Raw genomic sequence first — 24418 nt, 5'->3', positions numbered from 1 at the left:
TTTTTTTTTAATACACAAGTTAAATATTTTGAATTGCATCCAGCCTGGCAGCTGCCAGTTTTCAGCCTTTAGCCTAAAAAACTTCCAAATGATACAATTTAGAATTCAAGCCCCTTCAGGATCCAGCCACACATCCACTCCAACCTCCAGCTACTAGTAGATTTTAAATTCTCCAGAATAGCTGGACTTAGTTAAATACACCTTATCCTCTTCCCGGGATTATTTGCCCATGGCTTTACCTGGCAAGCCCTTGTTGCTTTATCCCACTGTTCAGGTCTCATGCGCCCTGCAAGGAAGCTTTTCTAAGGCTCGTCCCAGTCTGGGAGGTGACTGCTCCATGCGCCCTCAGTCTGCAGTAACACTACACTTCCAATTGACCTCTGAGCCCTGGAGCACTGGTATAGGCCTGTTTCATGGTAGGTCTGCAGCACTAGAATTTGGCAGCCACACAGGGTGCTGCCTTCCTGTGGGTCACCTTAGACCTGCCCAGGCAGTGCCTCTCACCGTGTCATCGTCAATTTCAGTATTAAAGTACCCAGAGATTGCAGTCCCAATTCTACCATAAATTGGCCAGGTATCCTCAGAGCTTCTTGGTTCTCCAGGACCCCAGGCTCCTCTTCTGACAAATGGGATGACTAAACACACACTGCAGGACACACATCACACAGTCCTGAGAACCAAGATGGGCGTTGTGGAAGGATTGTTTTTGTGTAAGTACTGGGAATTGAACCCAGGGGTGCTTTGCCATTGAGCTACATCCCCATCCCTTTTTTTTTTCCCCCATCCCTTTTTATTTTTTGTTAATGAGACAGGGTTGGACTTGAACTTTCCCAGGCTGGACTTGAACTTGACATTCTCCTGCCTCAGTCTCCCAAGTTGCTGGGATTACAAAAATGCACCACCATGCCTGGCCTGAAAGGGCTTTTGAAACCCCAAATCATTGTCCTGGAGAAGCAGGTGCTCTGAGCAAGCTGTGAATGTGAGTCCACACAAGGCCATGATGTGCCTGACAGGTGTTCTCCAGTCTTCCTGGAGGGTGAGGGCTGTGTCCAACTCACCCATTCCCCAGCTTGGGACCTAGCAGACAGGAGGCTTCAGGAAATGGTGGCAAGTGAACAAAAGGCTGAAGGTGCCCTGAAGGGAGTCTGCAGCCCTGGTCAGCTCCTGAGGGGAGACACTACCTGTTTTGCTAATTTCCATCTACCCAACCCATAGACCAATGCTGGGAATGTGGCCAACCCTCAGTAAATCCCAGCTAAAACGGTGTGAGGCAGAGGGTGCCTGGGATTCACAACCCTGAGGAAACCAACGTTCTCAGCCTTGCATTTTGCCAATGCTTAACACCCACTCTCTCTGAGATTTGAGGACAAACTCCAACCACCATGTTGATAAGATTTATTGTTCTCTGCTCTGTACAAGCTGCGTCTGCCACCCCACCCCCCACCCCACAATCCAAGGGCACCCAGAACCCCCTTTGTCCTCCCATCTCGCTCAGTGCTGTCCAGCCAGATTCCAGGGGTGTGGGTGGGGGCAGTTCAGATCCATATCCACCAAAGAGCTCCCAGGGCAGAATGCTGCTGGGGGTGGCTGCTGAGGGTTACGAAAGAGGGTTGGACAGAGGGTTAGGTTCATGTCTGACAGAATGAGGGGAGGGCCAGAGGGCCAGGATGGGAGTGATTCAGTCTTGATTTGTAGGGCATGGGCCCTGAAGGAGGCTCAACCACCTGAAGTTCGGAAGGATGGGTGATAGTGAGGAAAGGGGACAGTCTGATCAGCAGCCCCAGGAGCAGGGAGTCAAGAAGGGACATCTGATTGCAGTGGCAGATGGGAGCTCTGGGATCAGGCATCTTTCCCCAGGGCTCCTGCCCCTGGTCCAGGGCCCCCTAGGCCCTCCGCCTTGTGCACCAGACGGTGTTTCTTCAGGCCATAGGTGTTGGCAAAGCCCTCCCCACAGGAGGAGCAGCGGAAGGGCCTGCCACCCTGATGCGCCGCCAGGTGCTTACGGAAGTAGCCAGGATCCTTGAAGGCCTTGAGGCAAGCGGGACAGCGTAGCTCAGGTCGAGGGGGCTCGTGGGCGCGCTGGTGGCGCAGCACAGAGCTCAAATAGAAGAAGCCCTTGCCACAGTGCTCACAGCGGTAGGCCCGCTCACCCAGGTGCAGCCGCTGATGCTCCAACAGGTTGGAGCGGTAGCGGAAGGTCTTGCCACAGGCACCGCAGCGCTGGGGCCGAGCCACCGCGTGCAGCCGCCGGTGCTCCGCCAGACTAGAAGATTGTGCAAAGCGCTTGGCGCACACGCCGCACTTGAAAGCCCGCTCTCCAGTGTGCACCACGCGGTGCTGCCGCAGGTACCAAGAGCGCAGGAAACCTCTGCCACACACACCACAGCGATAGGGCCGCTGCTCTGTGTGGCAGCGCTGGTGGCGCATCAGCAAGGCCGCCTCCCAGAAGCGCTTCCCACACACCGGGCAGCGGAAACCCCGCTTCTGCCGATGGCTGCGCCGGTGCAGGAGCAAGTCGTAGGCGCCAGCAAAGCTCTGGCCACAGAGGCCACAGCCCAGGGTCCGACGCACCAGGTGGACGTACTTATGAGTCACTAGGCCCAGGAAATGCTTGAAGCTCTGGCCACATGTGGCACAGCTGAAGCGCTCAGGACCTGAACTGGCACCTCCACCGGCCCCAGACACAGCAGCTCCGCTGGCGTCCTCGCCCCCGGACACTCCTGCCAGTGCTGCCACAGCCGCCCCGACTTCTCCCGCCAGCCCGTTGTCCAGCACGCTGGCTGCATCAGTGCCGCTGGAGCCATCAGGGGGTTGGGGACCACCCGGTGTGGGTGCGAGTAGGCGTTCTGGGGCAGCCTGGTGGACCAGCTTGTGCCACATGAGGTTCTCGATGAAGCCAAAGGTCTTGCCGCAGGCGTCGCAGCCGTATGGCTTCTCTGACATGTGGGCTTCCTTGTGGCTCATGACGTGAAAGAGATCCGGGAAGTGTTCTCCGCAGTCTGAGCAGGCGTAGCTTAGCCCATCAGTTGGTCCGGCGGATGTGGCGGAAGCCCCAGGCCCGCAGGCTCCTGTGGTGCCCTGGGAGGTGGGGAGACCAGTGGCCCCAGCCAGGGCACAGGGCAGCTGGAGCCGGTGCACCTGGCGGTGACGGGTAAGGCTCTGCGGGTAGCCAAAGACTTTGCCGCAGAGCTCACACTTGTAGGGCCGCTCACGGGTGTGCACCACGTGGTGCTTGCTCAGGTGGAAGGATTCGCGGAAGCGCTTCCCGCACACCGGACACTGGTGAGGCTTCTCTCCGGTGTGAATGCGCTCGTGGCGCTTCAGGGTCTCCCGGCGCCCAAACCCGCGCCCGCAGATGCCACAGCAGAACGTCTTTCCGGGGACACCGGAGCCCGAGCTTCCAGCCCCGCTGGTCCCTGCCCCACCAAGCAACAGCGGATGGGCACCCAGGAGGGGGACTGGCACGGCGCCATATACCACTGCTGCTGCGGCGGCCGCCGCCTTTTCGCTGTCTGTGGCAGGTGGGTCTGGGGGCAGGAGGTAGGGGCCAGGGGGAAAGGTGGGCGGGGGCTGTGGGACCGAGGCAGCCCCTTCCTTGGATGCCTCGGAGGCCGCAGGTGGGGCATGGGCAGCCTTGTGCCGAAGCAGGCTCTGCGGCGCTGAGTAGGACTTGCCGCACAGGTCGCAGGGGTACACCGGCCGAGGGCCCCCCGCTCCCGCTCCCGCGTGAGCCGCCTGGTGTTTAAGGAGGTAGGAGGCATCACGGAAGGCCTTGCCGCAGATGCCGCAGGGTAGGCGCAGGAGGTCCGCGGAGTGCGTCTTCACGTGCCGCTTGAGGCTCTCCCTCCGGTTGAAGCTCTTGCTGCACACGGAGCAGGAGAAGGGCTTCTCGCCTGTATGGATGATCTGGTGCTGGTGAAGGTGGCTGGGCTTCTTGAAAACCTTCCAGCAGAGCGGGCAGGCAAATGGGCCCTCGCCACCGGCGGTGGCTGCAGGGGGCACACCAACGGCCGCAGGGGCAGCAGGGGCAGCGTTCGCATCCCCGGAGGCGGCGGGCGCTGCAGGTGCGACTGGGGGGCCGGAGGACACCGTGGTGGGGACAGCAGCAGCTGCACTGGCTGTGGGCGCTGGGAGGCCCAGTTGAGGAAGTGGGGGTCCGGGCTGTGGTGGGCCCCCGGCGGCTGGTGGCACGTCCTTGTGGCAGCGGCGGTGGCGGATGAGGCTGGAGACGTGGTTGTACGTGCGGCCGCAGACGCCGCATTCGTAAGGCCGCTCCCCTGAGTGTACCAGCATGTGCTGCACCAGGTGCGAGGACTGCTTAAAAGACTTCTGGCACACCCCGCAGGGAAAGCGCCGCTCCATCAGGTATTTCAGCCTTCGGAAGTAGCCCTTGTCGTCCTTGGTTGGGTCGCAGGCTGCCCCTGCAGCAGGTCCTGGTGGGGTCTGCGACGGGGCTGGAAGCGGCCCTGGGGCTCCCGTAGGGGCACCCAGCGCAGGTGCCACCCCCGGTCCAGAAGCTGTCCCTCCTCGTTTCAGGTTTCCGAACAGGTGCTGGTGTCCCGACAGATCGACAATGCCCCACTGTGGGGCAGGGAAGGCAGCGTCAAAGAGCGGAGGCGGGGGGGCCCCAAAAGCAGGTGGCAGGGGTGGATCCGGCTTCTTGGCTTGGGAAGAGGAGGAAGACGAGGAGGAGGAAGAGGAGGAGGAGGAGGACGACGACGAGGAGGAGGAGGAGGAGGAAGGGGCCTCCGCCTTGGGTTTGAAAGTAGACTGGGGTGGGTAGTCATACTGGGGTGGCGGGGGCTGGGGCGGGGGCTGGGGCAGGGGCCCCGGGGCACAGGGCAGGGCCGCCACGGCCTTGGCATGCTCCCCGTATAGTTCCATGGGCTCGAAGCGCTGGTGGTTGAGGAATTCCAAGAAGTCAAATGGGTAGCTCTGGAAATGGACCCCGTCCTCGCCCCCGATGCCGCTGCTCCCGCCACCCCCGGCGCTGCTGCCTGCCGGGTTTGCCTCCATTTCTGGCAGATGGGGAGAAGGGAGACCCTGTAAAGAGGAGGATGGGGGCTGAAGAAGGGGCAGGTACCTTGCCAGCAAAAGGAGCTGTCATCACCCAGCCTCGTCCCCAGCTTTTCCTCTCCCTGCACTAGCCCGGGACCTCCCAGCCCTTCTTCAGGCCCTCAATGCCCACCCTTTCCACGTCTCTCCATCTCTCCAGCTAATTCCATCTCTCCCCAACTTTTCCAGGGTCCTCACAAACCTCCCCGACCTCCAGACCCTCCCCTCACCACCTGCAAGTCCGTTCTCTCCTTCTCAGTCTAATTCCCTGGTACTGGGGAAGACTCTGATCTCAGTTCTAAGATTCTCTGTTGCCTCTGGCTCCACTTCCTGTGCTCAGACCCCTCAGGATGTGCTTCTGTAAAATGAAGGTAACAGCAACTCTATCAGAGTGGTCAAGATGGTGGCTCTTGGGCTGAGGATATAGTTCAGTTGGTAGAGTGCTTGCCTCGCAAGCACAAGGCCCTGGGTTCAAATCCCCGGCATCACCAAAAAGAAAAAAAAATATGGTGGCTCTGCAGCGAGAAACCAGGTTCAAATCTAAGCCCTGCCACTTTCTAGCTATGTGGTCATCTCCTCATCTCCAAAGGGGAGAGCAGCACAGACCCAGCCACAGGGCTGTTACCATTCAGGGCTAGCACGCGATAAAGGGCTGCTGGCACTCTAAGCACCTCATGAATGAAAGGTATCACCATGTGCTGTTGCTGCTGCTGCTTCCAAGAGTAAAACAGGAAGCTGGGAAAAGGAAGAGAACTGGGAAGAGTTGGTACTGGGAAAGAGGGTGTTGCTGGAACTCAAGGTGGGAAGGAGTGTCTGCTTGCAAGGGTGCTGGGGTTTCTGAAAGACAGCCTGATATGACCCAACATGTCACGGGCCCTGGGCTTGGGAATATGTGGGGTTCACACTTTCTCCACGTTTGAAACAGGATTAAAAGTCCTCAACTCAGGGGGATTGAACAAGGGTGACATAGCACATAATGGAACCATCTGTCCTTTGAGCTGTGCACACCACCAGATGACATCATACACCTGGGGGAGCCTGAGCCCCTGCCCTGACCCCTCTCTGCAGGCAGGTACTCCCAGCACCTGCCTTGGAATACCTCTCATCCCAGACTACAGCTGTCCCCGTCTGAACACTGTAGCCGTAGCACTGTCTCTGCCGTTGTTCTCCAAGTTCTTAGGACCCACCCAGACCTTGAGCCAACAGGAGCAGTGCCTGTGGGGTCTGCTGCATGTCCATCACCCCTACCCCTGGGCCCTGGCTCAGTCCCCAGCCCACCTTAGGAATCCCAAGGGCCTCCCAAGACACAGATCTTTCATCCTTTGTCAGCATGGCAGGCTCTCTCCTGCCAAAGATGGAAGGTGAGTGTCTCCTCCGCCCCACCCACCCCAGTGCTAGATAGTTTCATCTTCAGCTCTGAGTGTCCTTGTTTTTGGACAAGGCTTGACATCCCATGCCCTTCATACCGCCTCCATTTAATCCCTCTCCAGAAGGAGCAAAGGCATGGCAATTGGAAGACTGCAGGTGGAACGGAGGTCGGGCCCCCAGAGGTTGGGAGAAAGCACCCGGATGCCGGGATCAGGGCAGCAATTTGGAGTGGTGGGGAGGCGTACACTACCCTGACTCACCTCCACCGAGGCACCTGTTACCAACAGCTGTGGCCAACTGGCATTTCCATAGGCTGCCCACCTTCCTAAGCACATGATCCTGTTAACTCACTGAATCCCCACCACAACTGAGACAGGAACACCTGTTCCCTTCATTGGAAAGGTGTGAAAACAGAGGCACAAAGAGGCCAAGTGACTTGCTCAAGGTCACAGAGCAACAGTCTGTAATGAAGCAACTGGTTTGGGCAGCCAGAAGAGCACCCCATCTCCACTACCAAGCCCCATGGGAGTGTTTTCCAGGAGCTGTGTTTTGGGAATGGAGGCAGGAGTCTTATTCCCTCTTATTCTCACCTCCCTCTAGGTATGAGGAACCTGGTAAGAGGGGGTGGTGGCTACTCTCTCGAAAAAAAACCAAAACATCAGCATGGATTTTTCCTTCTGCCTGGAATGTTCTTCCTCAGATTTCAACACGGTGCCCTCCTGAGCTTCCTTCTGGTCTGCATTCCCAAGCCATCATCCCACCGTTCTTTACGTCACAGTTATTGCCACTGGCTTATTAAGTATTCCTTGCTGTGTGTTTACTATCTGCTCTCACTGAGAGAGAAAAGACTTGGCCCTTCTTGTTCCCCAATGGGACCCCCAGAACCTAGCACAGTACCTGTGTGGACACTGTGTCACCACGAAAATGCTTTTTGCAGGGAATGAAAACAAATAACAACATACCAACGCTGAAGAAACACAATGTAGTGCGCAGAGGGAAACCGATGGCTGTGAATGCCCATTTTGATAAAGATCTGTGGAATGAGCAAATGTACAAGACCAGGCTGACTACCACACCCCCAGGAAGCAGACATGCGCAGAGATGGAGCTAACAAGCAGCGAATCCCAGAAGATGGGCTCTGGAAACAGTGCTGTGGCGTGGAGGGCAAGCGGGGCAGATGCTGAGCGGGGCATGAATGGGGAGAGAACAGGTCAGTCTCAAGAGCACGTCCACTGAGAAAGAAGGTACTTCCTCCTTCAGAGGACTCAAGTCTACATTGTCTTTCTAAGGGGAAGAGTGTCACAGAAGGGCTTTAGGTAGAGAGGCGTTCTGGAGGAGATGTCCCACAGTGAAGGCAGTGAGAGTTGTAACTGCTCACATCTACTTTTGGACAGTTTAATAGGTACCATGCCCTTGGTGCCTCACAACAGTCTCAAGCCATTCTTGGTCCCATTTGGTAAGTGGGGAAACTGAGGAGCCAAGTTATTCCCCCAGGGTCACATGGCCAGTAAGAAGGAAATCAGCTACTTGATTCTGGTTGTTTCTGATGCCAGGAAATGTGAGTTATTCAGTTGCAACAAAGCTGCTCGTGATGAAATTCCAGTCTGTTGGAATCATAACAGTGATGCAGAGTGGCATGGAACCCTGGACAAGAGCCTCCTACTGGTCAAGTGCTCTTCTAAACCCTCCTCCCAGGCACCTTACCAAACAAGTTCAATTACTTCGGTGTTTTTTTTTCCCCAGTACTGGGAAATGAACCCAGGGTAACTCTACCACCAAACTACATCCCCATCCCCCACCACCACTTCCACCTTTAAATTCTGAGACAGAGTCTCACTAAGTTGCCCTGGTTGGCCTTGAATTTGGGATCCTCCTGCCTCATCCTCCAGAGTTGCTGGGATTACAAGTGTGCACCACCATGCCCAGGCTACACATATTGACTCCGAAATACAGAGGAAGTAACTGTGGGCCCAAGAGGTAAATGAATCTCCCAACATCACACAGCAGGTGGTGGTGGGGTTCCAGATTCTATGCTCTGATCCCCTACAATATGCTTTCAGTATTCCATCTTCCAAGACAAAGGTGAAGCCCCCATTCCACCATATACTGCAGACAGGCTTTGCCTCACCCACCTCCCTGCCACCTAATCCCAAATTTTGTGGATTGACCCAATCCATGGTAAGCCTCTGGCATTTGCTGAATTCTGCTGTTTGTTGACTCATGGGACTTGTCTCAACTTCACCACAAACTCAGAAGCATTACTACTCCCATTTAGACAGGACTAGAGCCAAACCACGACCTTCTGATCAAAACCCTGCAGTGCCTCCACTCACTCAGAGCACAACTCAAAGTCCTTAGGATGACCTGGATGGCCTCCGTGGCCCCCACAGGTCCCCACACACACCAGCGTGTCCGCTCCACTCCTGCCCGCTGCTGCCTTGCCTGGAGTGCCCACCTTGTCACTCCCTCACCTCCTTCCTGTCTGCTCCACTGTTGTCTTCTCAAACTGGCTCTTGGTGACCACTGTCACCTGTGGCCAGGCCCACATCCTGATCTCCCCACACTGCTTCACTTCTCTCAGTGCCACTCACCATCACCTAATGCTTCACACATTCTGCTACCCTGCCTTGATTTGCTGGTCTCCCTCTCCAGACAGAAGTGGCTTTTATTTTGGTTTTTGGTGTTTTATTTTTGTTTTTTTTTTTTTTTTTCAGTAGTGGGAATTGAACCCACAGCCTTGAGCATGTAAGGCAAGTGTTCTACCACTGAGCTACAACCCTAGCCTTTTATTAAAAAAACTGTTTTTTGTTTTGAGACAGGGTCTGGCTAAGTTGCCCAGGGTGCCCTCAAACTTAAAATCTTCCTGCCTCAGCCTTCCAAGTAGTTGGAATCATAGGCATGCACCACTGCACCTGCTAGAAGTAAAAAAAAAATAAAACAAATTAAAAAAAAATAATAAAATAAAATTTGGTGGAAGGGAGGTACTGGGAAATGAACCTTGGGTTGCTTTACCACTGAGCTATACCCCCAGTCCTTTTAAATTTTTAAGAAAGGTTCTCACCAAGTTGCTTAGAACCTCACTAAGTTGCTGAGGCTGGCCTTGAATTAGCAATCCACCTGCCTCAGCCTCCTGAGTCACTGGGATTATAGGCATGTGCCACCAAACACAGCTCAGAAGCAATATTTTTACATTTTGTTCACTACCCTGTTCTCAGGACCTACAAGAGTGCCTGGCTTGATAAGTATTCATTGATTAAATGAATGAACAAGGAGAAGAGAGAAAATGATTTGCTTGAAGATTTGAGCCCCAGTAGGAATTCAGGGCTCACCCTCTTAATCATTTGCTCCTAGGGAGAGATTGTTAAAAGCAACCTGCTGGTGGGTCACAGTTGTCCAAAGAAGTGGAGTGCTAACATTTTATCCTATGGATTATTGGAGGGTGAGGGAATCTTGGGTGAGGCCTTCGTGATACCCCAGCCCTCTCTGTCCCCTTAGCCCACTGTATGACTTCGCACTCATGTGCATTTTGATTTTTAGTTGTCTGCCCTCTCGACAGCATATCCACTCCGCATGGACTGGGATTTTTGCCTGTTTTGTTCTTGTGGCATTCCTAGGGTGAATCAGGTGCTCATGAAACGGCTGCCAAATGAGTGTGTGTGAATGAACAAGTAAATGATCAGCCTTCAGGGCTTGGGCTCTCTGCCTTCAGCCTTCCTTCCTCTCATTCTTCCCCTCAATTCTTCTGCTCCACCCTCACCAGCCTCCTCTGCTGCTGGTCTACCCACCATGGTCACAGTGCCCTAGGGCCTTTGCACATGCTGTTCCCCCTGGCTGTTCACCAAGACCTTTGCCTGGCTAAGTTACCTCTCATGTTTCAAGTTTCACCTCTGAAGTAGCTTACGAGCCTCTAGGAGAACCGACATTATACGGCTTCTTTTCTTGTTTCTGATCTGCCTCAATTAAACTGTAAAACTTCATAAGATGAAAGACCGTCTGCACTTCTCTCCTTCCCAGCTATATGTCCTGGGCCGGGAAGAGTGAATGAACAACAAACTTCTACAGAAAGAGGTGTGTCATACCCTGGTGGAACCAGGGAACCTTCTCGAGGAAGTCCAGGACTGGGTCAGCTGAGCTGGCTGCAAGTGATGTCAGAACTGGCTAATGCTAGGGAGTATGCTAAGAAAGTTCCACTGCCGGGCTCTGTTCTGGAACAGAAGTACTGAAGGCAAAGAAGGCCAGAATCAGGGCCCGGCGCTAACCGACAGGTTTTCCTGCGCGGGGAGGGAAGGTGTGGGTATTAACGGGGAACGCTAGAGGGAGCTGTTCGTTGAGGGGTGTGTTTGAAAGGGATATTCTTGAGCGGCATTACGGAGGGCTGCATGGGTAAAAGGCATTTTGATGAGAATAGAAAGCATTTTTACAACAAAAGGGGCGCTGGGGCCGGAATGTATGTGATCAGCGTTAGTGGGGGCCAGTTGCGTCGCAAAGCACGAATGCAGCCCTCCCGGGGGCAGTCCTTTAGAAGTCACTAACAGGGTTCACGAGCCGCTGCACTACAAGAGGAGCAATGCTGGTGGCGTCGGGGGACTGCCCTGCAAGAGGCAATGACGGTGGACTATGTGAAAGATCCTACGAAGGCGCATCGGTGGGGGGCCTGGCAACTGAGGGGACCGTCACGAATGAAGGTGCTCCGGCAGCCGTCCGAGCTGGGGCGTTCATGCGGGGCACATCTGGAGCGGTCTTTTGGAGAGCAGTGGGGGGGCCTGGCTAGCGCCCGGCGGAGAAGCACTGACGTTCTGGGGGGCGTCCTGAGGGCCGCTGCAGGCCAGGGCGGGGCCCCCCGCCCCCGCCGCCCCGGGCCCCCGGGCCGCGCGCCCGTCACTCACCGGCGCCGGGGTCTCCGCCGGGAGGAGGCCGAGGAGGCGGAGGAGGCGCCGCCGCTCCGGGGAGACCCGAGGGCCCGACCGGAAGTGCCGCCCCCTCCCCCTCCCCGGCAGCCCCGCGCCGCCCGCCCGGAAGCGGAAGTCGCGCCCGTTCCTGAGGCGCCGGCGTGGAGGACGGAAAGAGGCGGCGGCGGCGCAGGGAGGGGCAGTGCGCCTGCGCACTGCTGGGGGGATGCGGGCGGGGGAAGGCCTAGGCAGCTTCCGGTGGGCCAGCGGAGCCAGGTGCGCCTGCGCCCGGTGTGCCCGCTTCTTCCTTGGGCACCGCCCCCGTACTGCGGACATCCGGTGAAGGCACACCCTGAGTTCCGGTCCCACGCTTGGGCCCCGCCCCCGGGCTCTGAGCCACGCCCCCCTCATCGCACTCTTTCATAGGCTCCGCCCTCGACCCCCAAACCTGTACCCTTCGCCCCCACCCCCACCAAGTTTCTCCATTCTTTCCTTCTCTCCAAGCCTCTACGCTCTGGAGATCCCCTCCCTGGTCCAAGCAACGCCCTCAGCCACGCCCCTTCCAAGCTCCGACTCACTTAAGCTGTACCCGCCCCTTGAATTAAATTCTGTCCTTCTGCCCAGAGCTGCAGGACCCTCATAACCTGACTACAGTGGTAATGCCTCGCACCTAAAGCATCTCCTTGAACCAGTGGTTCTCAGGCAGTAAGAGTCAGCGTCCAGCTCCTTGCCCCAAACCTACTGAATGGAAGAAACCTGTGTGGTAGGGCCTAGCTTCGGTGTTTTAAAATATCCTCCAGGAGGGTCTCTTGTAGCTCAACCACAGCTCTACCACACTTGACACTGCTCCCCTCGTGTATCTCCACAAGCTCCTCCCAACTCAGCCCTTCCTCCAGCGGCGAGGCCCAGATCTACTCAGCTCCCCCCGCTGTTCCCCCTCGCTCGGGTACCGCCTTCCCGCCAGTCATGCCCACCCTTCAGCACTTCCTAACAGAGAAGTCCTACTTCTAATACTCTGTCTTTCGAAAGCTCTTTCCAGCCCCATCCCTCAGGCAGACTCTCGCCCATTCCCTCGAAGTCATTCTTCGGCCCACCTTAACGGCTTTACACCCCCACCCCCCGCCTTCGCACCTTCCAAGCCCCGCCCTAATCTCCACTAACTGCCGAAGAAGGCTTGCATGGCGGCCGAGCGCGCCCCGCCAGGCCAACCTTTCTTTTGATAAACTACCGAAATTCAGCCCTCTCGCCTTCAACTCCTTAGTATTTTCCCTTTTTTCTTTTTCGGTGCTGGAGGTTGAAGCCAGGACCTTGCATATGCAATGCACTGAGTGGATGTACCACTGAATTACATCCAACCTTCAACTCAGTTTTTCATTCAAAACTGCGGGTCCAGGAGGCGGGGCATACGTATCAACATAATTTCAGGGAATCTGGCAGGGATGGGGGGAGCCTAGAGTCACGTTTGCATAGAAGGGTCAATGGCTCACTTAGACTGGCTTTTTATTGGTAGCACTTTGGGATCTGGTGGAAATAGGAGAGGAGCAAAGGCTTCTTCAGAGCCATTCTTTGGCGCCATGCTAACAAGGCATGTGATGTGGGTTATTTGGAATCCCACACACTTCCGTCAAGGCGGTGCAGTCGCTGAACACTGCAATGGAGAAGAGGCATCATCATGGAATACACACATGAAGCCAGTAGGCAGGGATTTATTTCCACAGCCCCTGCCTCCCGGGACCTGTTAGTCTGCGGGAAGGTGCCACAAAGCAGCAGGACCTGGAGGTGTAGGTCCCTACCCTCGACCCCCTCCCACGACAGGAAGGTCACCAGAAGCGAGGGTGTCCTGGCCTGTTTGCCCAGGCCCGGTGCCAGCTGAGTTCCTGGCTGAAAGCCGGGACCAGGAAGCTGAGGCCGAGGGTGCGGATCAGGCAGGCTCCTTCCCCTGGGGACCCTCCTCGCGCACACCCGCTGTGGTCGGTATGCCTTCTTCGTCCCAGGGCGGTTCCGGCCTTGGATCCGGGGGACACAGGGGCACCCCCATGGCCTCCGGGTGCTTGCGTTTGGAATGGCGCCGCAGCGTGTTAGCCTCGGTGAAGCGCAGCCGGCACACTGGGCACTGGTATGGGCGCTCGCCGGAGTGCACGCGGTGGTGGTGCGCCAGCTCGCCCGCCTCGCGGAAGCGGCGTGGGCACAGCTGGCAGCGGAAGGGCCGCAGGCCCGCATGGATGTTGCAGTGCCGTCGCAGGTGGCTGGACCGCTTGAAGGTCTTGCCGCAATCCTTGCACTCATGTGGCTTCAGCTCCGAGTGTGAGATGCTGTGGCGCTCCAGGTCGGAGAGGTAGGGGAAGGCCCGCAGGCACACAGGGCAGAAGTGTGGGGCCCTTCTGGAGACAGAGCCTTGGGGCCCACCTGCAGCCGACCTTTCCGAGACTGTATAGGGCACACCCTGATCATCGATCAACAGGAGGTCGCTGCCACCACCACTGCCCACCTGCGAGGTCAGCCCCTGCGCCAGCGAGGGCTCCTGCCCTGACTTGGGGGGGCGGCCCCGCTTGCGAGGGAAGGAGGCCTTGAGGGTCCGATTTGAGGAGGCGGCTCCCCCGGGAGGTCTGCCTCGGCGGCCCCGGGGAACAGGAGGAAGTAAGGTCAGAGGTTTCTCTTCCTCCCCAGGCAAAGTCGAAGGCAACGGGTCTGGGCTGGGGGTGTCCATTGAGCAGTGAGGGGCTTGGGTCTGGGCACTGGAGCCGGCTACGAGGAGAGAGGGGCATTGTCAGTGTGGGGAGGGCCTCCAGCACCCCTGTGTACCACAACATGTCACCCATCCCTCTCTCCAAGTCTCTTAACCTGAGTATGATTGACTTCGACCAGACAATTATAGCCATGCTGGTGGGTAAAACAGCAAAATAATTTTGTACTCGCTGCCCTGAGTCCCACAAATGTCCCTCCTGCCCTACAATTCTTCCCCTTGACCCGGGAATTCAAGGTCAACATGAGCTAAATAAAGAAAAATAAGAGTTCAACTGAGTGCAGGTCTCAAAATAGCCCATCAATTTCTGGAGCCATAGAGGTCTCAGAAATGTCCTTCCTGATTGGCAGAAGAGGGGATCGGGTTCAGGTTCGGGACTGGAAGAAAGGAATCAGTCCTAGGCAAAGTCTGGTCCTAATTCGTGCACGAGGAAACATACCCACGTTGCTAAGTCTGGCCTTTGAAGTCAGACATCCCGAGTTCAAATTCCGGGTCTGTCACTTCCTCTAAGTGTGGCCTTGGGCAAGGTGTTCACTTCTCTGAGCTCAATTAAGTCTTTCACAAAATGGGATTCAGTCCTACTTGCTTGCCCAGACATGCCATGAGGATAATAATGCTCGAATGGTTCATACACAGAAGAGCCCTCATGAGAATCATGAGCAGCTAAGTCTTCCACCACTCTTGTGATTGAGGATGCACCTTTCCCATTTTGCAACGGGCAACAGGTACAAGAAAGCCCAGTTCCTTTTGTTAGCTAGTGCAGGGGCACGCCTTCAACCCAGTATTGCTCAGGGAATGAGAAGAAATAGACCCAAGGAGATAAGAGGATAGCATGAAGTCTCATGCCCAGGTCTGAATCCAGCTCTATCCATAGTAAGCAAGTAATTGTCTTCTCTGTACCAGTTTCCCCCTCTGTAAAATGGATATATTTAGTTTGTGGGAGAGTCACGCGGAATATGGAAGGAGCTTTAAAATGTCCCTAATCTACTGGTACACAGTAAAACTACAACCACCATCACCATCTTCCCAGAGCCAACTAGAACGCGGGAGCATGGGATGGGGTGTAATAGAGAAGCAGCACGAGTGCCCCGCGTCCCCGTTTAGTCTTTTGTTGGTTTTTTTTTGTTGCTGTTGTTTATATGGTCAGAAGATGGAACCCAGGGCCTTGAGCATGCTAGGCAAGTCCTCTACCACCCGCAGCCCCCCACCCCCTTTTAATGGACACACGGCCTGAAGTCCAAAGAGCGGTAACTGTTCCACGACCAGATGGTTCGCTCCCGTGGGGAAACCTGGACCGGGAGGCGGACCTCAGGAACCCAGGGGAGGAAAAGGAAGGCACCTGGTCCCTCGACCCTCCCCAACCCCCATTCCTTGCGGGCGCGCGCCCGTCGGGCCGGAGCGGCGGTGCCCGCGCGCGGGGCGGGCCCTGCGGGGGCGGCGGCCAATGAGCGGCGCGGGGGCCGCAGGCAGCGAGAGCTGCCAGGAGGGGGTCTGCGCGCGCGAGCCCGGCGGCTCCGCGGGGCGCGAGGTCGGCGCGCGCAGGGACGAGCGCGGGAGCAGGTGCTGGGGCGCGCTCAGGCGCGCGCCCGGCCACCTCTCCCCCCTCCCCCCCTCCCAGGCCCCCCGCCTCCCGGGTACCTCATTTGCATGCCGCCTGGGCTCGCGTGTGTGCACGCGCGCGGGGGGCGACGGGCCGGCGCGTGGGAAGGGGCGGGGGCGAGGGGGCCCTGCCCCTCGGCGGCGGCGGGGCGGGGGCGATGGCGCGAGGGCCGGCCCCGCCCATCGGAGCGGACGCCAGCGGCCCCTCCCCCCGCCGCCCGCGCCCGCGGGGAACAAAGGGGACTCGCTGGGTCCTAAGGACCGGTCACGTCCGTGAAGGCAGAGGCGCACCAGTCGCCTTATTTGCCCAAGTGGGAAATAGCCCATCACCACATCCCCGACCACATCGAAAGGCCTTTCCACCCACAAAGCACCCAACCGGGTGATCCAATCAAAGACCGGCACAGAATAGATAAGAAGCGGGAAATGGCTGCTTAGTGCCCACAACTAACATGGCGCCTGATAGCTTCGAGGCCCCATGGAAGGCTAAGTAGAAAAGATCGTGCCTGGTCTTTTCTCTATTGCACTTGGAACACTGTAATTTCTTTATGCCCTCCTGATGCAACTCAGCATCCTGCAAGGAAGCAGTGCTAGGTTGGGGAAAAGGAATCATATTTATGTTCGCCTCCGTTAGCACCGGCTAGGGTCGCTATAGACTGCAGGAAGCCGCGCGCTAAGCTGTTGCCCTTACTCTATGTGGCGCCGGGGGTGACCCTAGGCCCCACCCCTCTCGTGCCCTCACCCAAGATGGCGCCAATCTGGCTTCTCTAACCTACAGGACTAGGAAGGGGAAGGGAAAGAAGGAGAAGGGCGGGGTGGGCTGGAAAGGGGGAGCCGAGAGGGCGGGAGAAGGGGGGTAGACGGGAGCCGAGGCGGAAGTTGAGGGGCCCCCCGGGTGGAAGTGACGCTGCCCCCGCTGCCCAAAATGTCGGCGCCCAGAGGGAGGTGTAAGTAATTAAAGAGGAAAGCCGACTGACTTCCCCGGCCTCCCGAGGCCGCACCAAGCCTCCAGGACCTCCGCCCCCTACGAGCGAGGTGGACTTGCCTGGCCCCCGCCCGCCTGACCTTCCCCCGCCCCGAGTGCCCGGGGCCGCACCTTCTAGGGCCAGGGGGAGGGGCACAAAGGGTTGTCTTGGGGCCTAGGTCTCCGAGCCGACTAGGCTGGGGGGGGGCCTGCACCCTAGGCCGTGGGGAGCACGAGGGGGCGGGGCCTATTGTCGATGTGGGCGGAGCAGTGGCCGGAGGCGACTAATGGGCGGGGCTTGTGATGGGTGGGGCTTCGTGCATTTTAAGGGACTGTGGGTAGAAAGTGGGAGGAGCCTTTCAAGGGTGGGGCTTGGTAGAGGGGCGTGGCTTAGTACCATGGTGGGCGGGGCCTGTTTAAAAGGTAGAAGAAACTTAAGGCTTGTAGACATAGGGAACAGGAAGAAGCAGGAGGAGCTTAGGGCAGAAGGGGTGGAGTTTGTCTGGGGTGGGGTGGGGTGGGGTGGGGCGGGGCGGGGCGGGGCGGGGTGGGGTTCGGTGGGTACAGAGAGGGGCCCAGGTTTAGAGGTGTAATTTGGAGAGTTCCATGGAACTATCAAGTCTTAATAATGAAAGTGAAAGAGCTTGGAGGGGATGGCGGTGGCTCAGTAGCGGACTAAGAAGGGGCGGAGGAAGTGACAGAAGTGGAGTGGAGGTTGATCTTGGAAAGGATGGGGCTTATTTGACGGAAAAAATGTGTGGTATTTGAAGTCAGATCTTGTTAAAGTGAAAAGATTGGAGAAGTCGGATAACTTGGAAAACATGGGGGGACTAAAAGAGGAAAGTAGGAGGACCCTCACGGATAGGGGTAATCACAACAGCGCACTTGAGTCTTGGCTGTGCGCAGACTTACGTGAGCACAAACATACTTGCCGCGCTGTGGCTTAATGCCCACCACCACTCCGTGAGGTGGGTACTAGAATTATTCCCTTTTGCAGATGACAAGAGTTTTTACTGGTTTTATCTAGGTTGTTCGACTAGTTCTGGTCTTCCTGAAAACCTGACACCTGTGTGCTTAACTGCAAGTCCTTGTCTTCCTGTGCACGAAGTAGTCATCTTCAAAGAAGTGTAGGAGAGGCTTTTGGAGGGAAAGTGGCATGGCCAGGAATACAGATACATGTTTAGGGAACACTAGGAGTGTCTTTAGAGGAGTGGTGGGACCTGCGTCTATATGGGAAGGGCTTAGAGAGGATCCAGAGTAGAAGCGACGTGGAAGTGGTTATGAAGATTGGCAGATGAGTGAAGAAGAGGGAAAAAGATTTGTGAGTGAGAAGAATTTAAACAACAGTGGGTGGGGTTTGTAGGGAGGGCGTGGCTTAGCAGTGGGTGGGTCTCCAAGGGGACAAGTTGGACCTGTGAGCCCAAGGGGCTGACACGGAGGTGATCCCCTCACCTGCTTTTGTGTCTCCTCCCTACTCCAGAAAGCCCCCACCCACCACTGTACCACCTGTCACCATGGATGAAGCCCGGTTGCCGGCACCCCCCACCCCCGCGCCCGCACCCGCTGCAGCACAGGCAGCACCCGCCGCGGCCCCTCGGGTCCCATTTCACTGCAGTGAATGTGGCAAGAGCTTCCGCTACCGTTCGGACCTGCGGCGTCACTTCGCCCGGCACACGGCACTCAAGCCCCACGCGTGTCCGCGCTGCGGCAAGGGATTCAAGCACAGCTTCAACCTGGCCAACCACCTGCGCTCCCACACAGGGGAGCGGCCCTACCGCTGCTCTGCCTGTCCCAAGGGTTTCCGCGACTCCACCGGCCTGCTACACCACCAGGTGAGTCCTACAGGCCCAAGAGCTCATACACTGGCGAAAGGCAGCTGGTTGAGGCCCACTTACTTGCTTTCTCCGTGGAGAATTTCTCCTTTCTTCCCTCCATCAAAGCATCCTGACCAAAGGGTGAGATAATTCTCTTGGTCACTGCCCTTCCTCCAACATGCTAGTAAGTTTGTCCCTTCTGCTCAGCCCCCTGCCAGGGCCTGCCCTATACCCAGCGTCTGTGGATCCCTTTCTTAACGTTTTAAAATAGTTTTCTCACATATACAAATAATTTGTTTATTCCACAACTACCTATTGAGGACTTTCCCTGGGCCCAACACTGGGGTTGCGATCATAAAATCAATAAAGTCTCAACCATCAGAGAATTTATGTTCCTTTGCAGAAAGACAGTGCCAGTTAGGTGATAAACAAGAAAGCAGTTCCACAGATAAGACTGCCCTGGGAACAGAGAAGTGTTGGGAAGGATATTTCTAATAAATAAACAAGTAGATCCACATAGAGGAGTAAAGGAAGAGAGCTGTTTTACTTGGGGCAGGAAGGTTAGAGCAAGGGGATGTTTGAGCTGAATCTGAGTCCAAGAATTCCATCTGGGAAAAGCATTCCAGCAGGAGGAATGCACGTGCAAAGGCCCGAGGTGGGAAGGAGCTGGTGTGTTCAAGGATTGATTGGAGACTGTGGTTGGGCAGGGTGGAAGGTGGGTAGGGGCAGGCCCACGTCCAACCTTCTCTGTTATTGTAAGGAATTGGGACACCATGTCTGTATGCCAGACACACTGCAAAGGTAAGGCAGACCGGACTTTTACAGTGGTCTTCATATCCCCACCTCTGTCCCCAGCATCTGTCTTGTTCAGAACCTCACATCCTGGATGCTGGCCCCAATGGTAGCGGTGGTGTCCTCACCTCCTGTCTCCCTCTCTCATCCAGTGTCTGCATCCATCAGAGTGACCAAGTACCCACTGCTTATAGCCCTCATGCTCAGGCGATGAGTCCCTCAACTCCACGTGACATCCGCTCCTGCCCACCAGTAGGCCATGATCCAACTGAACCATTTAATGAGCCCTTAGAGTCAGGTTGTTCAGGGAAAAACCTTCAAAAACCTTCAAGACCCTTCAAGGCCCTTCAAGGCCCCCAGAGCCAGCAGTCCAGGGAAGGAGACATTAACTGACACACAGGTTAGTAACGGTTAGATTGCAGCCAAGGCACAGGGGTGAAGAGATACAGTGTAGCTGGCCAGGGTCAGGGTTGCTGCTGAGACAGGTGGTGCCTCTGAAGGAGGAGGTGCTCACCAGGCAGGAGAGGGCCGCCTGGACCCAGGGAATGCAAGTGTTCATGGAAGCAGCATAGGCGTTTCAGGAGCTGGATGTGTGGCCAGGGACAGTGTGGCACCAGAGAAGGCTGCGGAATCCACTGATCCTGTGGCATCTAGTTAAGTGTGAGACCCTGAAACTACAGCAGTGAGCAAACCAATATGGCTCCTCTTTTCTCTTACGTGCTCGGGAGGTAACAAAACCCAGGTGGGGTGTAGAAACTTGGAAGGGAGAGGATGGATACCAGGAGAGAGCTGGGAGCAGTGCAGCTGACAGATACACTGACACTCCCCTGTTAAGGGAGGAGCCTGTCATGGGAAAGAGCGTTCCAGGCAGTGAGAACAGCATGTGCAAAAGTCCCAAGGCCAGCACGATCTTTTGTGTTAGAAAGTCAGGTGGAGAGAGAATAAATCTTGTAAGAAAGAGGAGAGAGTTCTGTGCACCACACTGTACTGCAGCCATATCACCATGTCTGGAGCCAAATGGCAGGTGGGCACCGCTCCTGGTTCTTCCTTTAGGTCCATGCCCCTGGTAGAAATTGCCAATCACGCTGAACTCTCATCATGGATCTCAGGCAGGTGTTACCAACCAACACACTCGAAAAGCTCTTGACCATGGGATGAATGATGCTACAGATCTCTGGTTTCTCCCAGCCTGCAGACCTGGATGTGTCTCAGAAAAAAATACATTCCTGGTCTCCATCCTGGGAGAGTCTGATTTCCTAGATCTGGAAGTGATTCCCTGGATCAGTATTTGTTAAAAAAAAAAAAATTAGGCAGGACTCTGAAAAGCAGCCAGATTTGGTTCAAATCACAGCTCCACCTTGATAGACCTGAGGCTGTTAGTTACTGGCTTATGACAGCAGACTTGACATTGGATGAGGCCCCTCCTAGGCTGGCCTCTGGGACTCTGGAACCATTAGCCTCAGGTGGTGAGTTCTATTCAAATAAATTAAAATCTAAAACTGGGTTCCTCACTGGCACCAGTCCAGTCACATTCCAGGTGCTCGGTAGCACATATGGCTAGTGGCTAGTTTATGGGGCAGTGCAAATGTAGGACATTTCCATCGTCACTCAAGTCTATTGGACAGCTCTGCTCTAGAAGGTTCAGCGTGTACCTTAAAAGCCACATCCCACCTAGGTGATCATGAAAACCCCTCTCCACCTGCCCCACTGTATACTGGTTTAGAGGGCATGGAAAGGCTCCTTAGTGATCTTAGCATCCCTAAGTCGACCGATTATCTCGTGACCATTTCCCTATATCCTCACAGGAGCACTGTGATATGGCTAGTCTGATTCTGCCCATGTCACAAAAGGGAAAAGCAGAGTTCAAGAGATTCAAAGCTACTTGCTTCACCTTTCACAGAATAGAGGACACTGGGAGCTCCAGCCCTTAACCACTCTCCCAGGGAGTCACACCCTTAAGTGAGCCCATGGAAGAGGAGTATGTGTTAGCCAGGAAGAATGGGAGGAAGTCTCCCACCCTGGGGGAGCAGCATCTGCAGAGGTTCTCAGGTGGAAGGGACTTGGCCTTCTTGAGCACTGAAAGATGCCAGCGTGGTCCAAAGTAGAGAGAGAGTGGATGTGAGCCGGTGGAAGCTGGGCGGAAAGCCTGGGAATCTGCCGCACAGGAAAGCCCCTCTGCGCTGACTCTGTGCTCTTCCTCGCCACTCCCAGGTCGTCCACACTGGTGAGAAGCCCTACTGCTGCCTGGTCTGCGAGCTTCGCTTCTCCTCGCGTTCCAGCCTGGGCCGCCACCTCAAGCGCCAGCACCGCGGTGTGCTCCCAGCTCCGCTGCAGCCTGGCCCCGGCCTGCCCGCCCTGAGCGCACCCTGCTCGGTCTGCTGCAACGTGGGGCCCTGCTCGGTGTGCGGGGGCGCCGGGACCGGCAGCGGAGAGGGCCTGGAGGGCGCGGGCGCGGGCGGCTGGGGGCTAGCGGAGGCAGCAGCTGCGGCCGCGGCCTCCTTGCCTCCGTTTGCGTGTGGCGCCTGCGCGCGGCGCTTCGACCACGGCCGCGAGCTGGCAGCCCACTGGGCAGCGCACACCGACGTGAAGCCTTTCAAGTGCCCGCGCTGCGAGCGCGACTTCAACGCGCCGGCGCTGCTGGAGCGGCACAAGCTAACCCACGACCTGCAGGGCACCGGCGCGCCCCCTGCGCAGGTCTGGGCCCCAGGGGCCAGCGGCGGGCCGGAGATGGCGCGCGAGGGCGGCGCAGCAGAGGCGGGCGACGCTCCGTCGGCTTGGGACGGCGAGCTTCTCCTGGGCCCCACTGGGGGCGGCGTGCCCGAGCTTGGGGGGCTGCTACCGGAGGGCGGCGGCGAGGCCCCAGTGCGGGGCGCTGCAGCTGAGCCCTCGGAAGACACCCTGTACCAGTGCGACTGCGGGACCTTCTTCGCATCGGCCGCGGCGCTGGCCAGCCACCTGGAGGCTCACTCGGGCCCGGCCACCTACGGCTGCGGCCACTGCGGGGCGCTGTACGCGGCGCTGGCAGCCCTGGAGGAGCACCGTCGGGTCAGCCACGGTGAGGGTGGCGGGGAGGAGGCTGCAGCGGCGGCCCCTGGAGGGGAGCCGGCTTCCGGCGAGCCCGCGTCGGGCTCCAGCCGCGGCAAGAAGATCTTTGGCTGCTCTGAGTGCGAGAAGCTGTTTCGCTCGCCGCGAGACCTGGAGCGGCACGTGCTGGTGCACACCGGGGAAAAGCCGTTCCCATGCCTCGAGTGCGGCAAGTTCTTCCGCCACGAGTGCTACCTCAAGCGCCACCGGCTGCTACACGGCACCGAGCGGCCCTTCCCCTGCCACATCTGTGGCAAGGGTTTCATCACGCTCAGCAACCTTTCCAGGCACCTGAAGCTGCACCGGGGCATGGACTGAACTGCTGGGCCACCCAGCCCTCAACCTGACCAACCCCAGGGACTGGACCAGGGCCATGCCAGGGACCTCAGGACTGCGTGCAAGTGAGCCCCCGGCCCTCCAAGTCCAGAGCCAAGGCCCTAAGATGAGGCCCCGATCTGGAGATGGGGCCACTCAGAACCCACACAGGCCCCCGGGCTGGGGGACCACAAAGAAACAGACCTCTTTCAGCAAAGGGGTCGAAGAACATATTCATTGGGGGACCGAAACCTACGGACAGACTCCTGAGCTTGAGATCCCAGGAATGCGTGTGGGCACCCCCAATCAACAGGCCTCTAGGACGTGGGGATCTAGGAATGAGAAACAGGTCTCCACCTGCACCTCTCAGCTAATAATGTGTGGGTGGGTACCCCCACGGGAAGTCTGTCTGCTCCCTGAGAGCCATCATTCCCTACGACCTTGATGTGGGGAATGTGGGGATCATGCCCCCTAATCTTCCAGGATCCCCTCCAAATGCTACCCACCAGTAACTGGTGGTCCCAGAAAATGAATATAGCCGAAATCTGCCTTTCCCCCATTTCATTCTCAGTACTGAAAGAGGACCAGGATAGATGCCCCCAACCTCCAGTTAGGTTCCCCTTCTCTACCATGGAATGGATCTACCCTAATGATCTTCCCCACCCCCAAACACTAGGATAGACTGGTCCAAAATCCCCCTAGCTGGTAGGATGGATCGACCCAGGTGCACTGGGCTGGCCCACACTGTGGCCTGGCCCCACCTTTCTTAGAGCCAGTAGGACAGACACTCCCTTATCCTGTAGAGTGTGGCTGGGTCCGCGTGTCTCAGCCTCCAGCCCTCATCCTGGTGGAGGTGGTGAACATCTGGTTTCCTCCCCCTCCGCTGTAGCACCAGTCCATCTTTCTCTCCATCTCTATCTGTCTCTGTGTTCCTCCTAACCCCAAGGGGAAGGGGGGAACTTGGCTAGGGGGTTCCCACCCAGTGAGCCTCGACCTCGCCCCCCTTCTCCCACTCCCCAGTGTCTCCAGGACCCCAATAAACCTTGTCCTGTCAATCACTACTGTCTCATTTTCTGCTCCAGGCTCCGGAGGGGTGGGGATCTCTCCCTCTTTGAGTAGGCCTCCTAAATAGAGAAAGATCTCACTCCCTCCAAAGAAGTTTTGAGGCCTTTACAGAGATAATTTAAGCCTCACCTAAATGGAAACCTGTACCTTAGTTACAAGATCCATCTCCAACCAGATGGACACGCCCCCTAGAAATCAGACGCTGCACTTGGAAATCATCAATCCCACAGGACATGCCCCTTGGAAACCAAACCATCTCCTTAGAGACAGCCCAGGAAGAGGACCCACCCCTTGGACTGCCACCAGGCAAGATCCTTAGATCCTAAGAAAGACCCCAAGAACACAGTTGGCCCATCAGGAGAGGTCATCTGCTTCTGCATAGCTCAATTGCATTCACAGGCGGGGCTCTTGGAGTCAGGCATTGGAGCCCCCTCTGGGGACCCCTCAGTAAGCAAATAGCTAATCCTGGTTCTGGCGCATTTACATTCTAGTGTGTGGGCCACAGAGGTAAGAAGAAAAGAAACCAATGAAGTGAAGGTCATTTCCAATGGTCCTCAACACTGAAGACAACAGGAAAAGGGGAATGGCTAGGCTATGCCGCCTTCCATGGTCAGGGTGGGCGTCCCTGCCAGGTGGCACTGCTGAGTTCTGAAGGATGAGGAGTGGCTGGCCAGGAGAGTGAGCCCAGGGAAGAAGGGTTGAGGTGAGGTGGAGAGGTAGGCACATGAGA

At 56.8% G+C, this 24418-nt stretch overlaps 3 protein-coding genes across 8 annotated transcripts; 1 reads left to right on the top strand and 2 right to left on the bottom strand.

Moving 5' to 3' along the window:
- Window positions 1-1380: 1380 nt before the first annotated feature.
- ZNF865 (zinc finger protein 865) lies at window positions 1381-11538 on the bottom strand. 2 transcript variants are annotated; one of them, XM_079120006.1, is made up of 2 exons: window positions 11310-11538; window positions 1381-5043 (listed from the first exon to the last, which is right to left on the bottom strand). In XM_079120006.1, the coding sequence occupies exon 2, from the start codon at window positions 5014-5016 to the stop codon at window positions 1840-1842; it is 3177 nt and encodes a 1058-aa protein (XP_078976132.1). In that variant the 5' UTR covers window positions 5017-5043; window positions 11310-11538; the 3' UTR covers window positions 1381-1839. The 2 variants fall into 2 exon arrangements, with proteins under 2 accessions (XP_078976132.1, XP_078976133.1); XM_079120007.1 differs by having other exon boundaries at window positions 1381-5018; window positions 11310-11403.
- A 1257-nt stretch (window positions 11539-12795) lies between these two features.
- Window positions 12796-16045, bottom strand: ZNF524 (zinc finger protein 524). Of its 2 annotated transcripts, none has more exons than XM_079120009.1 (2): window positions 15694-16045; window positions 12796-14057 (listed from the first exon to the last, which is right to left on the bottom strand). In XM_079120009.1, exon 2 carries the CDS (start codon window positions 14017-14019, stop codon window positions 13234-13236), a length of 786 nt encoding a protein of 261 aa, XP_078976135.1. In that variant the 5' UTR covers window positions 14020-14057; window positions 15694-16045; the 3' UTR covers window positions 12796-13233. The 2 variants fall into 2 exon arrangements, with proteins under 2 accessions (XP_078976135.1, XP_078976136.1); XM_079120010.1 differs by lacking the exon at window positions 15694-16045 and adding an exon at window positions 14495-15638.
- Window positions 16046-16496: 451 nt separating this feature from the next.
- FIZ1 (FLT3 interacting zinc finger 1) lies at window positions 16497-23722 on the top strand. 4 transcript variants are annotated; one of them, XM_079118470.1, is made up of 3 exons: window positions 16497-16601; window positions 18099-18450; window positions 21436-23722. In XM_079118470.1, exons 2-3 carry the CDS (start codon window positions 18133-18135, stop codon window positions 22624-22626), a joined length of 1509 nt encoding a protein of 502 aa, XP_078974596.1. In that variant the 5' UTR covers window positions 16497-16601; window positions 18099-18132; the 3' UTR covers window positions 22627-23722. The 4 variants fall into 4 exon arrangements, with proteins under 4 accessions (XP_078974596.1, XP_078974595.1, XP_078974597.1 ...); XM_079118469.1 differs by having other exon boundaries at window positions 16554-16689; XM_079118471.1 differs by lacking the exon at window positions 16497-16601 and adding an exon at window positions 17186-17586.
- Window positions 23723-24418: the final 696 nt, after the last annotated feature.

Source organism: Sciurus vulgaris (assembly GCF_902686455.1).
Source record: "Sciurus vulgaris genome assembly, chromosome: 17".
NCBI classification, from domain to species: Eukaryota; Metazoa; Chordata; class Mammalia; order Rodentia; family Sciuridae; genus Sciurus; species Sciurus vulgaris.
The sequence above is the reverse complement of the archived record's forward strand: the minus strand, read 5'-3'. Positions and strand labels throughout refer to the sequence as shown.